This window comes from Papaver somniferum, unplaced genomic scaffold, assembly GCF_003573695.1.
Source record: "Papaver somniferum cultivar HN1 unplaced genomic scaffold, ASM357369v1 unplaced-scaffold_99, whole genome shotgun sequence".
Lineage (NCBI taxonomy): Eukaryota > Viridiplantae > Streptophyta > Magnoliopsida > Ranunculales > Papaveraceae > Papaver > Papaver somniferum.
In genome coordinates this window covers 655,704-671,334 of record NW_020653081.1, presented here as the reverse complement: position 1 = coordinate 671,334, position 15,631 = coordinate 655,704, and the positions used below count along the sequence as shown (strand labels likewise).

At 36.8% G+C, this 15,631-nt stretch overlaps 1 protein-coding gene and 1 pseudogene across 1 annotated transcript; both read left to right on the top strand.

Annotated features, from left to right (window-relative positions):
- Positions 1-8,584: 8,584 nt before the first annotated feature.
- On the top strand, positions 8,585-13,421 carry LOC113346436 (citrate synthase, glyoxysomal-like). The gene is made up of 13 exons (XM_026589976.1): positions 8,585-9,008; positions 9,114-9,294; positions 9,499-9,584; positions 9,721-9,825; positions 10,156-10,218; positions 10,394-10,503; positions 10,762-10,881; positions 11,631-11,706; positions 11,934-12,007; positions 12,102-12,222; positions 12,561-12,658; positions 12,752-12,875; positions 13,069-13,421. Exons 1-13 carry the CDS (start codon positions 8,757-8,759, stop codon positions 13,198-13,200), a joined length of 1,542 nt encoding a protein of 513 aa, XP_026445761.1. The 5' UTR covers positions 8,585-8,756; the 3' UTR covers positions 13,201-13,421.
- Positions 13,422-13,677: 256 nt separating this feature from the next.
- Positions 13,678-15,095, top strand: LOC113346252 (annotated as a pseudogene).
- The last annotated feature ends 536 nt before the right edge of the window (positions 15,096-15,631 follow it).

Here is a 15,631-nt window from a genome sequence, read left to right as displayed (position 1 = left end):
ATTTATACACAACAGGAGGAAGAAATCATTCACAATAACTCGAGAATCATCCTATTTACTATAAAAAATATTTTCAATATTTTCTTCTCCTGCCAGTTCACGAGAATCATTTTTACGCTGGAAAGTGCTTCAAAATATCTCCCCATCAATAATGTATAATCCACAATCAATATCTTGCCTTTACTGCATATATATTTCCCGGAATACAACCAAAAAAATCCCTGTATCTCTTCCTTTGTTTTATGAAAATATTATTTCCTGTTTTGAATCAAACAGCGTGTACAACCCATTTTGATTGATTCCAACATGCATGTTAACTCTGTTAATATCAATCAAATCTTTCCAAAAGATTCCAGCCATTGAATCGATCTCCAGCACGCCCAAAAATCAATTGGTAAATCTGCCAAAGAGAAAATATATTTTCCCGCCAAAAATCTAAATTCAAATGAAGAAGATGACTGCCCCCTAACCAAACTTGGGGTGCGAATAGCAGTTGCTGTCCTGGGGTGTAAATAGTAAAGAAGGTGCCCCTTAGTAAATGAGGTGCCCCTTAACCAATGATGAGAGTCCGAATAACAAATGACCTTCAAGGGTGCCCCTGGCAACTTTTCGAGCTGATTTTTCCAAAAATGTTTATTTCCAAAAAATACCTAAAAAACACACAAAACACCAAAATTAGTACAAAATCGAGTGCCAACAATATATAGTATTGAGATCAAATTAGACACAAAAATGTGTCTATCATCTATGGCTCGGCCCGGATCGCCTATCTTGATCAGTCGTGCGATAACGATCATCCTCAGCTACGTAACGATCATAATAACCATTGTTATGTGGACCATCACTACGTTGACGATCGTTCCTGACACTTTCGATTCTTCTTCCATCATTTCGACTGATCCCTTGCTCGTCAAGAACTTCATTCCTTTCGTGTGTGTTGTCACGTCCTTGGCACATGTAACGGTTGACATGTTTCTCTCGGAATATGAAGCAACTACTTCTTCAAGATCCTTCCTTTTCTCCAATGCGATTTGAAGTCTATCGTTCTCCTTTTCCAACTCTTGGTAACTCCCACGCAGCGCCAAGTCGATAGGTGTCACTTGTGGATTAACTTGCACAGTTCGTGGGGGACAATGTACTCCTCTATTAGCAATTGTATCAAGATGAGCAGCTTGAATACTTGGGTGTTGGTTTTGAACTTCTCTCTGACGATTGAGGTTTTCGCTATTGGTTAGAGGAGGTGTTCTATGTACCCAGACATTGTTTCTCCCGAGACTAGGGCAGGTCCTCACAGAACGATCACCCGATGTTGTTGATGAAACAGATGTATCCACTACATCCTGGTAAATCTGAACCACATCGCTCTGTATTGTTCGATTGGCAATACCTTGAGCATGAGGATTTCCGGTAAGTGCACTACCATTCCGTCCATATTGATCTACTTGTGAAGCCTCCATGTGATTTCTTTCTTTTGCTGCTTTTTGTAACATAACTTTTATAACAGAAAAGTGTCTTGTATCAACGTTCTCTGTAACGTTCGACAATCTCTTGTTGTTTTCTTGACAGATCTGTAACACCACGTTACCTGTTGCTGAAAAGATATGCAACACGAGAAGTGTTTCTGAACAAATATGCAACACGAGATTAAAAGTTGTTGTTTCTGAATAGATCTTCAATACGAGAACTGTTTCTGAACAAATCTGCAACACGAGATTAAAAGTTGCTATTTCTGAATAGATCTGCAACACGAGAACTTTTTTTGAACAAATCTGCAACAAAATTCTAACAGTTGTTGTTTCTGAACAGATCTGCAATACATGTTAACTGTTGCTGTTTCTGGACAGATTGTATCACTTCTTTAACTGTTGCGGTTTCTGGACAGATCTGCAACACCTCTTTTAATTGTTGCTGCGACTTCTGCAACACTTCAAGATCTGTTACTGAAACATCTCTTCCAAAATAGCTTGAAAAATAGAAAACTTCTTTTGCTGGGAAGCACGATCTTTTTGCTCGTAAGCCCCACGGTGGGTGCCAAAAGATGTTGGTGCAAAAATATTCATCCCAACACTCTTGGAGATGCATGTAGATGGATTGAATCTCCTTTGTTGATTTGATTCCTCCAAAGATGCTGATAAAATTGTGATTGATATTGAATGGTGGGGGTACTTGCAAAAAAACACTCTGATGCTAAAGTCAGAGAGAGTTTCTTCCCAGGTATATTGTATGGAAAAGGATTAGAAAATTTGTACATTTTGAGTTAAGATTTACCCTCTATTTTTAGACAGAAAGTAGGTCTAGCTTTAGGGTTTTCATAGTTATCTTAATAACTTCCCTTACCTGTATAAATCCAAGAAAACAATTAGATTCATGATAAAATTTGTTAAACCTTAAACAAATATCATAATCCTTATTTATCCTTAATTATTATCTTGAATAATAATTATCCTCTCTCATATGAATTATAATTATCTTAAATAATTATAAAATCTAAACTAACATTCTGTTAGGTTTAGCATTTACCTTAATTATTATCTTAAATAATAATTAAAACTAAAGATAATTATCCTCTTTCTGGTAAGATTTCTATAATTATCTTAAATATTAACTATAACTACACAAGATAATTATCTCATGGTAATATTATCCTCTTTTTGTTAGGATTTAATATAACCATAATTATCCTAGATAATTCCAAAGCCAATATTCATCTTTAAATATCCAAATTAAAACCCTTTTCCTAGAGAAAGGATAATTTGGGTTGGTGGACCGATTCATGGATTCTAAGAGCCAGTCCTTGGGTCTTTGAGCTTTCATAATAAGCAAAAATGGTTTCCATAATAAACCAAATGAGCTTCAATAATAAGCCAACTGGGCTTCCAAAATAAGCCACTTGTGTTTCTATAATAAACGAAATGGGCTTCAATAATAAGCCAACTGGGCTCCCAAATAAGCCAATTGTGTTTCTATAATAAACGAAATGGGCTTCAATAATAATCCAACTGGGCTCCCCAAATAAGCTAGTTGTGTTTGTACAATAAACGAAATGGGCTTCAATAATAAGCCAACTAGGCTCCCAAGTAAGCCAGTTGTGTTTCTATGATATACGAAATGAGCTTCAATAATAAGCCAACTGGGCTTCCCAAATAAGCCAGTTATGTTTCCGCAATAAACAAAATGGGCTTCAATAATAAGCCAAACTGGCTTCCCAAATAAGCAAGTTGTGTTTCCATAATAAACAAAATGAGCTTCAATAATAAGCCAACTGGGCTTCCCAAATAAGCCAGTTATGTTTTCGCAATAAACAAAATGGGCTTCAATAATAAGTCAGTTGGGATTCCCAAATAAGCCAGTTATGTTTCCGCAATAAACAAAACGTGCTTCAATAATAATCCAACTGGGCTTCCCAAATAAGCCAGTTATGTTTCCACGATAAACAAATTGGGCTTAAATAATAAACCACTATTCATACCGTTTTAGTATGGTACAAACAGTTACATCACATCAACCTCACCATCTCCAATCTTTTCCCCCGATGTAACTTCGAACTAGAAACACCTGAACACATGTTTATTCAATGTCCGGTGGCAATGGCTGCTTGGACTAGCCTTTCCAACCGCTTATCAAGAAACCAAACCCAAGGTAACAACCAACCAATTCCCTTAAATCCTCAAACAACCATATAACATCTACTGCAAGCACCTGGACCTGTCTCTTTTATTACATCTTTCTGTTTTCTACTTTGGTCAATATGGACGACCAGAAATGAACTGGTGTTCAAACAAACACAATCTACTAATGAAGACATCATGGCGCGATCTTTAGCACAACAACATGAACTTGAATGGGAAAAAAAGATTTCGCCACCAGTTCTCCCAGGACAACAACAACCATCTAAGTAGGCTGGTCCACTCCAGCACCAGATTGGTTTAAAATAAAACTGATGGGGAGGCTAGGGGCCATGCAGGTATGGCAGGAGAAGGTTTCATTTGCAGGGATTTGAAGCACAAACTGTGATGGCTCTTGCACAACCTCTAGGATTAACTAATGCGCTAACAACAGATACATGGGCAACCGTGATAGCAACCAGAACCGCGACGGAAAGACAATGGACTAAAGTGTTATTTGAGACGGACTCGGAGAATCTCATGCGCTACATTAAAACCCCGATGGAAGCACCTTGGTATATTGCAGAAATTAAAAAAAGAATGCGACAAATTCCGTGCTGCACTATCCAGCACAATCAGCAGACGGTATCCAAGCTGGAAACTACTCAACCACAATATGTGACCAAGCAAACCCACCTTTTCTTAACCAGATCCTCCTAAGTGACTCTATGGGAATGACATTCCCACGTGTAATAACAATTTAGTTCCTTTTTTATATAATATACATGCTTCAAAAAAAATAATCTTACTAAATAGAGTGAATTTAAAACCTGGCTAAATTGGGGCCTATCAAATTTCCCTTCTCACTCCACCAAATTGCTATGTGGTACCAAACTTCTCAAAAATACTAATTTACCCCCACATTAATTCCTAAAACAATCTCATATAAATACTAATCTTTCCATTTTCAGTAAATCCAAAACCATAAAAAATATAAACCTAAAAAACTTTCTATTTTCACCATAATCTTTCCAAATTCTCAAAATCCTAATCGATTTTTTTTTCCTGATCCTCTTCTCCAACGATCTTCGGTCTAACCAAGAAAAAGGTAAATCTCCATCAACCCATTCTATGATTCGCATTACTTCATTGATTTACATGTTTAAATCTTCGATTTTCGAAAATCAAAATCTCTGATTACACACAGAATTGGTTTATATGGACATATCGAATAAACCGATTCTGGGTTTTCTTCTTCGTTCATGAAGAGCATGCACAGTAATCAGTTTATATGACGATTATCATCAACATATTCTAGGTTTAGAAACGAAATATGAAAATACATCACCAGAATCAGTTTATAAATGCTTTAGAATAATTCGATTCTGGATACATTTTTTTTTTTTTAACTATGCGATCTCATAATCGGGTTTTATATGCTTGTTAATTTGGCGATTAAGATAGTCTCTTCAGATTCCTTTCCATAATCGGTTTTTATATACGTATCACATAAACCGATTTTTTATGTTTGACATTCCTGTGTGTTTTATTGTTGAGAATCCGATTACATATGTTTAGTTATGTACCGATTGTTAACTTGATTTTTTTTTATGTAGATATGGACTTCGGAAACCTAGCGTTTTACACTCGAGAGCTCACCTTGGAGGATATTCTTAGGGCACCAGAACCAGTGCCAGAAAGAAGGATCTATAAGTTTGCTTTTGGGCGTGAGACCCATCTTGAACAAGCCTTCGCACTGATAGACAAGCTTGCACTGGAAGAGCTTTATGAGGTCATGAGGTTCACTAGGAGAAGGAGAGACATGATTTCAGCTGAGAGGGATCACCATGGATATTTGGAAGGTATGTGGGAAGAAATGGCTGAAGCTCAAGCCATGGCTGAAGCAAAAGCTGCTGGTGTTGATGGTGGTGCTGGTGCTCCTAATGCTGCTGCTGCAAATGCTCCCGGTGGTGTTGCTCTGCTGATGCTGATGCTCCTGCTCTTTAAGTTTTTAAGTTTAAGTTTTAGATATTAAAAGTTTAAGTTTATAAGACTTTTGGTTTTTTAAAGTTTTTAACACTCTTTTGGGATGGTTAAGGTTTATATTTGGATGATCATGGTGTTGAACTTAATGCACTTAAAGTTTTAATTATAATTATATGTATCAAACAAGTTTATGCATGCTCAACAATTATGTTGCATGAACACATGCCAACAATCGGGCTACTCGATATGTCAACATAAACCGATTGTTTAGGTTCCATAAAGGAATCGGTTTATATGTGGGGTAAGTATAATCCGATTTTTCATGCATTAGAAATGTTGTTTTTCCTGTATGTTTTTCAAGCTACAATCGGATCACATATACATCTATATAAACCGACTAGTGTTAGTGAAAATTCAATTTGTTTACATGTTTTTAATCGATTTATGTTGGTCACATGAAAGACCGATTCCTGGTGGCATAAAAATACAATCGGATTTTACAGACCTTCGAGAAGACCAATTATCTCAAATTATTTCACTTTTTTCAAAAAAAAAAAAGTCGTTAGGGACTTTTTCTATATATAGAGACCTCATCTTTGGACCCCATTTGGCCCAAAATTGCTCATTCTATTCCCTTTCACTCCATATACTCCACAACTACTCATTTCATACCTCCACATACAAAAAATGGCATCATTTGATTCAAATGAAGATCTATCAATCAACAAAGCATGGTACACGGAAACTCAAGTTAGAAATCAGTCCTCCGTAAGGGTGGATGTCGTAACCTTTTGTGCAAAGGTATACAACAAATATAGGCAAGAGTTTGGGAGTCCTAATGGAAGAAGTGTTCAACAAGTCCATGTTAGGCACATAGTCATCGAAAATGCGATACTTGCTTTTTTAGCTATCCAAAAACGGATTTTGAACGCTAGCCAACTCCATTGAACAATTTGTAAGTATTTTTGTGGTTTATTTTACGTAATCCAAGTTGTTTGATCTTCCTACTAAACACCACTAACAAAGTAAGTATATGTTGTGTTTTTGTAGCATGAAGTCGTAAAAGTGCGCTACTTGGAGGAAAAGGGGGAAGCATTCACATTCGATGCAAGCTATCACTTCATGGTATCCAAATGGAGTGAATCAGACTGGGATTCCTCTGACGAAGATTTTTTTTTAGAATTTTTGTGTAGGTTTTTTGGGTAGATCTCTATGTAAACCCTCACGAGACTATAAATCGTCCACTAGGGTCGCCTAGGGGTTTAAAGGCTTGATGCATGTGCTAAATGCATCCTACAATAATGAAATGAATGAAAAAAAAATTCTTACGAAAGACAACAATCAGTTTATATATGTCACATAAAACCCCGATTTTGGCAGTCGGATTATATGTATGCCAAAGTCAACCAAGTATGGAGGTCCTCTGTTAATTTTGGAAACACCAACTCAGAATCGGTTTACAATTGAATGAACGTAAACCAATTTGGGTACTGTTTATGTAAAAAAAAATCAAAAAAATTAAGTTGTTTGATGTTATGAAGAACTCTTTAACATTAGTTGATCTCACATCCAAAACATAATTAACACCTAATACGATTAATTAATGCTAATTAATCAGGGGTAAAATAGGTACTTAGGTAATTGTTGGATAAGGGGTGGTGTGAAGGTTATTTCTAATGACATTTTTTGTCATCTAGTAGCAGGCCCCAATTAAATGGTGTAGGTCCCAATTTAGTCCGGATTTAAAAGTGTTAGGGCCCTCTCATGCTTTGATGGGTTTTTTTTTTGATAACAAAGGAACCTTATCATTAATGGAAATTCAAGGTTACATTGGGTTTAAAATGGAAAATTAGAGAATTCAAAGTAACAAGAACATGCCATACAAGTACAATACCGAAAAATTCGACAAGAGAAAGAGAATGATTAACGAAACATGACGAATACAAGCATGAATAAGAACTGATTAAATCGGTGGAATAATGGTTTTTCTTGTGTGTTTTTCTTCTTCATAAAGAAATGCTCCTAAAGTTGGAGTGATTTGCTCAAATCTCTTAATACTTGTGATGAAAATTCCGTCGTCAAGAATATGATTGACGAAGATTCCGTCGCTGGATAATCTAAGGATGAAGATTCTGTCACCGAAGGCAAAGATGATGAATATCTCGTCGTTGGAATGCATCTCAAGTGATTTTAACACCCATAGTAACCTAGAACGACCATTAAAGTCGAAATAAACCTCTCTAGTAGAGTAGAAAAAACCACCATAAAGATGCATAAAACTTATCAAATGATAAGAGATAAATATAAATACACTAGCTATAACAAAAACAAGTAAAAGAGATGAAAATTCCACGCAGTTCCAGCCCAACACGGATCAGATCTGAGCAGGTTATGATTTTGGGTAAGAGTCATTTTTTGCTCCTGTTTAGTGGGTGAGAGAGAGTGAGAGAATCCTCATGCTTTGATGGTCGATGAAGCAGGAATTTGAAATGTCATCGTGTATGTAATGTGCAAGTTGATTCTCAAGTAGCCCAGGGCCTATAACCGCCCCGAGCCTCGATGCATATCGCCGCATACTCTTGAGTCTCGGGTCAGGTTCAAATTCAAAGTCAACGTCAGCACGATCCCTCTCTACGCGTAACAAATTTTTAGCGTTCCAAGAAATGTCAAAACTCCATGCAAAATACAAATACCGGCCCATCAACTCGGACCCCACCTAAGAAACTAATCCTCAAGTGCACACCGTCCAATCTTATCAGTGCTCGTTTCTAAGAAAATCCAACAGTCTTAACAATAAGGCTGACTACTCCACCTTCTCCATTACAGGTGGACACCACCACCTGGCTCCCGATAAACATCATCATCATCTTCATCTTACACGTTTAAACTTCCTAGGAAAAGCAACCTTCATTATTATCACATACAATACTGCACACCATATTAAAATACACAACAATTTTCAAAACCGTAGGTTGATAAATTTCAATAAAGTTAACCGTTGAATTACAACTCAGTTCGAGTTATTTCTCTGATCATTTTTTTCTTGAATAAACCACCTTATCCCACCACCCATGTAAGAATTTCGATTTCATTAAAACCCGGAAACATTAATTTTATAAACAATTTTCATTTTCATACTGCGATTGAGAAATTAGGTCTGATCGAATGGAGAGATTTGATCCGTCATCAATGGTGGCAAGGGCAAGATTAGGTGTTTTATCAGCTCATTTGATTACTGAAACAACAACACAATTTCAACAACACTCTCTTGAAACATCATGTGTTTCATCTCAACATATGGTTCCACCTCCTGGGGATTTAAAAGGTTCATTAACAATCATTGATGAACGATCTGGTAAGAAATATCAAGTTCAAGTTTCTGAAGATGGGACTATCAAAGCTACAGATTTGAAGAAGGTCTAGTTCTGATCATTTTGAATCTTAATTTAGGGTTTCTTCAATTTGTGGGTGATTATTGTGGTTTTTGGGATCACAATTTTGTTCTCTTTCTGTTTTGTATAGATAACGACTGGGAGGTTTGACAAAGGGCTTAAACTCTATGATCCGGGATATCTCAACACGGCACCTGTCAGGTCTTCGATTTGTTATATTGATGGAGATGAGGGAATTCTTAGATACAGAGGGTACCCAATTGAAGAATTGGCTGAGAGTAGTTCGTTTCTGGAAGTCGCATATCTCTTAAGTAAGTTTTTTTGTAAACATTTTATTTTGTTTCGTCTTGCTAGGCTTCTAGGTGTAATCCTTTGTCATATGTGTGCACCATCCAAGTCTTATATGTCGATGCGTTATCCTACCTTGTCGAGTAACCATAATCATCTAATCTCTATTACAGGATATATTTGTTTTGATTGATACCAGCATTTAACTGGTTTATGTGCATTGTCAGTGTATGGAAATTTGCCAGCTCGAAACCAATTGGCAGATTGGGAATTTGCAGTTTCTCAACATTCAGCCGTTCCGCAGGGAATTCTGGTACAATACTGACTCTTTTGGCCTACTTCACATGAATATTATGAGATAGTTCTACCTTTGGAGGAACTCGTCGCTGTGGTGATTTAAGCAGAGATTTCCTCACTAAACATTGTTTCTTTGTGGTTAATGTTTGCAGGATATCATACAGGCAATGCCTCATGATGCACACCCAATGGGAGTGTTATGCAGTGCAATGAGCGCTCTGTCTGTCTTTCACCCTGATGCAAATCCTGCTCTTAGGGTAAGTTGGTATGTTTTTATGTTTGTTATTACAACACACAGTATCACCCTTTTTCTAGGAATTTCAACCAGCTAGTGTTTCTTTGGCTAAATCACAGTGACGCGACAAATAGTTCTGATGTAACATCGTGTATTCTGTATGAGCTGAACAGTAGGATGAGAAAACCTTTAGGGACTGTAATATAAGCTATGACCAAGAAGTGTTCAGACTATGCACATTTGTACAGCTGGTTTAAATCTGAGCCATTAGTTGAGTGTTGCCAGAAAAATATATAAAGGCTGTGGAATGCTATGGATTTCCAAGATGTTAAAACATTTCTTTGTAATGCAGGGTCAAGATCTCTACAATTCAAAACAAGTGAGGGATAAGCAAATTGCACGTATACTTGGAAAGGTATGTTTGTTTTGTTCTTTACGCTCTCTACCTTTTGTCATATTTTATTTTATCTTCTGCCTAATAAGCGTGTAAAACCGCAAGTTTTGGTTGTTACTGCAACATTACTTTTACTTGGTTCAATTTGTACTTCCGGGTACCTAACTAATGTTAAAAGGTCATATGGAACATATAGGCACCGACTATTGCTGCCGCAGCTTATTTAAGGATGGCCGGTAGGCCACCTGTTCTTCCTTCCAGCAACCTTTCTTATTCGGAGAACTTCTTGTACATGCTGGATTCATTGTAAGTTGTTTCTTCTGTCTTGCTTCTACTATGTGTTAGAAAATCATTTCTGTGGTCGGAAACTTGGAATGACAGATTTGATAGTAACTTATAGATATCCATACAAGGACTTCCAAGTATATTTCTGATGCTTACGTGGTCTTTGTTCAGCATAGCTTTTGTTGTTCCTAAAAGTTTCTAAGACAAAGCAAATCTAGCTTCATGTGGGGATTATGACCTCCTTTCAGTGTATTAAACTTTTTCCCATATAAATTGCAGAGGCAACAGGGCCTACAAGCCCAATCCACGACTAGCTCGTGTTATAGATGTGCTCTTCATACTCCATGCAGAACATGAAATGAATTGCTCCACTGCTGCTGCCCGGCATCTCGCATCTAGGTATGCAAATTTAAACTTTTCAGATATTTTTTCATATGATGTGGCTGCAGAGCTTATTAAAATGGAGAAAAAGAGAAAAGAGGAAGAAAACTATGTAAGCCCTGGAATGGCTGTATTGCATTCTCTAAATGAAGTTAATGAGAATGTAAAGGTGCATACTTAGCATTTTTCGCTCTGTAAGAGTTGATCTTGGTTCACCCCCACCGTTTCTGCATTTTTTTCATGTTTGGTAATTGGTATCAGAGTCTCGTGCATTTGCTAACATGTACAAACTATACCTAGGTTGATGCTGATCCACAGGGACGGAGTTAAGTGCATCTTAGGGTCCCCCCCCCCTGTTTTTTGTTAATTCATTAAAGATCCCTTGATGTTCTAGTTATTTGGAAGAAAAATCCCTTAATAAGCCCCCCTAAAATATATGTTTTGTAAATTAGCCCCCCTTGTGAAAGATTTCTGGCTCCGTCCCTGCTGATCCGTTATGTTTCTCTTTTGTCCTTTGTGATATTGTATTAAAAAAGTGAAGTGATTTTGTTTCATGATGATAAAAAACTGAGTCATATCTATATTTCTTGATTCATTATCTGTTTCTCAGTCATTTTTTTTTCCAATCCATTATCTAGTTTCTTCTGGTAATCTCAACTATTTGGCTAAGTCTAACTAAAACTGTCTTTCATTTATATTTTGCAAGAAGATATAGTTTATTTTTAAGGAATGGTGCTGAAAAGTTTCACCTAACTTTTCATTTGCAGTGGCGTGGATGTTTACACAGCTCTAGCTGGTGCTGTTGGAGCTTTATATGGCCCTCTTCATGGTGGAGCAAATGAGGTTCGTCCGTCTTTCCTCTTTTTTTTTCTTTGCCAATTACTACATCATATATGGAGCTGAGATTTTACTTTCTTCAAAGGTTTAAGGTGACAGTTTACTCAGATTTGGTGCTTCAGTATTCGAGATAGAAAAAGCATATATACTCAACATTACGGTTGTTTTCACCTATATCACATTGAAAAACATAGTTGTTATACATTACTCAGTTTCAAAATTTATCATAACAGGCGGTTCTTAAGATGTTAAATGAGATTGGAACAGTCGAGAACATTCCCAGCTTCATTGAAGATGTGAAAAGCAGGTGTGGTGTGGTATAACGTGCTTGCTTCTTCTTTTCCTTATATGATGAGAGAGGAATAATGCTAATTATTTGTATATATTCTTGTCTTATGCAGAAAGCGCAAGATGTCAGGGTTTGGTCATCGTGTATACAAGAACTATGACCCTCGTGCTAAAGTCATAAGAACACTGGCAGAGGAAGTCTTTTCTATTGTTGGAAGAGATCCGCTCATTGAGGTAATTCTTTTTTCTCTCTAAATTTGTTTTATACTTTATTGCAAATTGTAGTTGGGAGTTGAGACATGTTTTGAGTTCTTTGTTTAGGTTGAGTGTGTGATTACTAATTATTAGTGTTAACCGTTAGCGGAGGAAAGTTAAATTTCGAAATATCAGCCCGAAAAGTTCGAATTTTGTTGACTGACAAACTTTGGTGCAACTGTTAAGAAACACAATCTTCCTGTAAGCACATATAATCTGCTTAGATTATCAGTACATTGTTACTCTGCTTCATTTTTAGCCAAAGAGCATTTTTATTTTGAAAGATTAGGGTTTCTTATTGAAGTTCTTACTTGCAGGTAGCTGTAGCATTGGAAAAGGCTGCACTTTCAGATGATTATTTTGTTAAGAGGAAACTTTATCCCAATGTGGATTTCTACTCGGGTTTGATTTACAGGTATGTTCCGGGGATATTGTTTTTTGTTATCTTATTAGTGGATCGCTTTCATATATATAACCCCGTATCTGGATATTAATGTTTGTTAATCAGGGCTATGGGATTCCCGACGGAATTCTTTCCTGTACTGTTTGCAATCCCTCGCATGGCTGGGTACTTATCCCATTGGCGGGAGTCTCTAGATGACCCTGATACAAAGATCATGAGACCGGCACAGGTTAGTCTTCCGGATCGTTTTGGGAACCATGTGCTATTTGTATGTGTTTCATAGTTTACCATTAGAACCTAACAATTCCATGTTGCTGCAAAATTGCAAATCCTGCTAATTCTTGGGACCATCTTTTCCTTCCATGTTATTTTTATGCCTGAAAACTTGGGTATTTAGATCTGATTGTTCTTCTACTCTCTAGGTTTATACTGGTGTATGGCTTCGACATTATACGCCTGTGAAGGAACGATTAGTGACTAGTGAAGCTGACAAGCTAGGTCAGGTATCCGTTTCAAATGCAACTAGACGTCGCTTAGCTGGTGCTGGAGTTTAATTCCAGTTTGAGAAACAGAATGGGCGAAAATAAAATGTATAACTGTACCTTTATTTGTATTTCCTTGTAACAATAAGTTTCCCCAAGCCATCGGTTGTGGTGACTGTTTCCCTCGTGATTCAATCCGAATCCCTTCAATTACCTTGTGATACATACAAATTGTGATTCAATATTCCAGTGGATTAATTAGGTTCTAGATGAAATGTCAAGCTTTTATTTAATCTAGTTCAAAAATGACACAAGTCGCTTGAAGTATTAATTTTCAATTAATAACAGAAGTTATCAAGAGGCTGAAGTTGAATGACTAAAATTCAGATTTTAGTTATAGCCTGAGTTTAGGAAAGTCAGCATTGGCATAACGGTTATTCTTCTTTCCAACATAGGCTGTACCACTATGTTGGTCATGAATTAAATAATAAATCTTGGCAATAAAATAGGCTTCAGCATTAGAGTGCCGGATTGCAACGACCCCGTCTCTACAGACTTTTTTCTTTTTCTCTTTTTTCTTTCTCTTTGCAGAGCTTAGAGAAACAACGTTAGAGAGAGAGATGGTAGGAACAGAAAGGCCACAGTTTGTGCTCTTTGGATTCTCAATTGTTCAATTTAGTTACAGAGATGGCGGATGGGGTGCTATTCTTGCTGACATTTACTCGCGCTCGGTACACTTTCTTCTTAAGATCTGTATGTCCTTTTTTTCTTTTTTCTTTTTGGGACTTCATTAAGATCTGTATGTCAATCCCCAAAATTGTATAGAGAAATTGATTGTTGTAGTAGCAACTACCGTCACTGACTCGCTTCTTTATCGGCCGAAATTATGTATTTAGGCAGATATTGTGTTGCGTGGATATAGTGGTTGGAACTCAAGGCATGCTCTTGAAGTTGTTCATCAAGAATTCCCCAAGGTATGGCATGAGTTTTGGTTTGGTTTGTATCACAACCACTTATGAGGATCGAAATTCTTAAACTTAAGAATTTTACCGAACCAGTTTTTGTTTTTAGTTTGACGCCCATTTGACTGCTCCATCTAAATTTTTTAGGATGCAGCTGTGCAACCTTCTTTGGTTATAGTATATTTTGGGGGTTATGATTCAGTTGCGCCTCATCCATCTGGCTTAGGCCCTCATGTCCCACTATCAGAATACATTGAGAACATACGAAAGATTGCTATTCATCTTAAGGTAATGCAATGTCATACGAATGATGCCAATGAAATAGACTCTTCGATAATGCAAGCATAACCTAACAAAAAATTTTTTGTTTCCTATCAGAGCCTTACAGATAAAACTGGCGTTATATATCTTAGTCCTCTGCCGATGAACGATGAATTTTTTCGTGAATGGAAGATGTACAATCATATCTGTTCTTACATTTTATGTTAATTTCTTATTCCTTGGTAAAATGTTTCATATACTAACTATTGTTTCCTCCTTAGTGAACTAGTACGAACAAATGAGAACTGTCGGATATATTCGGAAGCTTGTATAAATCTGTGCAAGGAGATACTAAAGGTTCTAATGGAAGCCGAATGGCAGCAATTCAAAAGACGGATGATTGGATGAATACTAGCTTCACGTAAGATTACTAAATCGTTTATGCACAAATTCCTTAGTTCTAGCTGTTTGTCTTTGCAGTAGACTTGAATGCCTTAGTTATGCGTATATACTGTGTGTACGTTTTTGTCAGGGATGGAGTTCATTTATCTTCAGAAGGGAGCAAGGTAGTTGCGGGGGAGATACTAAAGGTTCTAATGGAAGCCGAATGGCAGCCATCCCTACACTGGATGTTCTTGCCAGCTGAATTCGGAGAGCATGGTTTTTAAAAGCGCACGCTTCGTTTCAAATTTCAGCATTTTGCTCCGTTCGTCTAGAGTAGGTTGAACTGGTGTACACACGCTTTGTTTTGATAAAAATTAGACTTATATAAAATTTATATAGATATTATCTTCCTAATAAATTTATAATTACTAGTTACGACTAACTTATTTATAAGAAAATATCCGCTTCAAACATCAACCATGAAGCGAGGCTTCACGCTTCGACATACGCATCGCTTCCTAAAAATGAAAAACGCTTCACCCTCCACTTCACGCTTTCAATATCTTGTCGGAGAGTACTAGTGGATCTTTCAATACCTTCTCACCTTATTTACAATATATTGTTTCCTAATTTATAGGTCTTTTTTTATATTGAGAATATTGAGCTCTATATGTTTAACCAATTGAGTAATCTAAAATAAGAGATTCTTCTATATTTTTATCTTTGAAGTTGGTATCTGAGCTAGGATTCTTGAATCACGAGCTATATGAAAATCATCTGGCAAACTAAAACTCAATGGGAAGATGGAAACATCTAACAAATCTACCCTCATTATTGTTCAATCTGAAGGTACAACATTCAAGGCAGGAATCATTCTTGATGAAACCAACTATGAT

What these genes read in the sequence shown, in the direction of transcription:
- LOC113346436 (XM_026589976.1), top strand. Translation starts at nt 8,757, where the DNA reads ATGGAGAGATTTGATCCGTCATCAATGGTGGCAAGGGCAAGATTAGGT. An exon ending in CCGTTCCGCAGGGAATTCTG is followed by an intron (nt 9,585 to 9,720) that starts GTACAATACTGA and finishes TAATGTTTGCAG; the next exon opens with GATATCATACAGGCAATGCC. An exon ending in TTCATGGTGGAGCAAATGAG is followed by an intron (nt 11,707 to 11,933) that starts GTTCGTCCGTCT and finishes TTATCATAACAG; the next exon opens with GCGGTTCTTAAGATGTTAAA.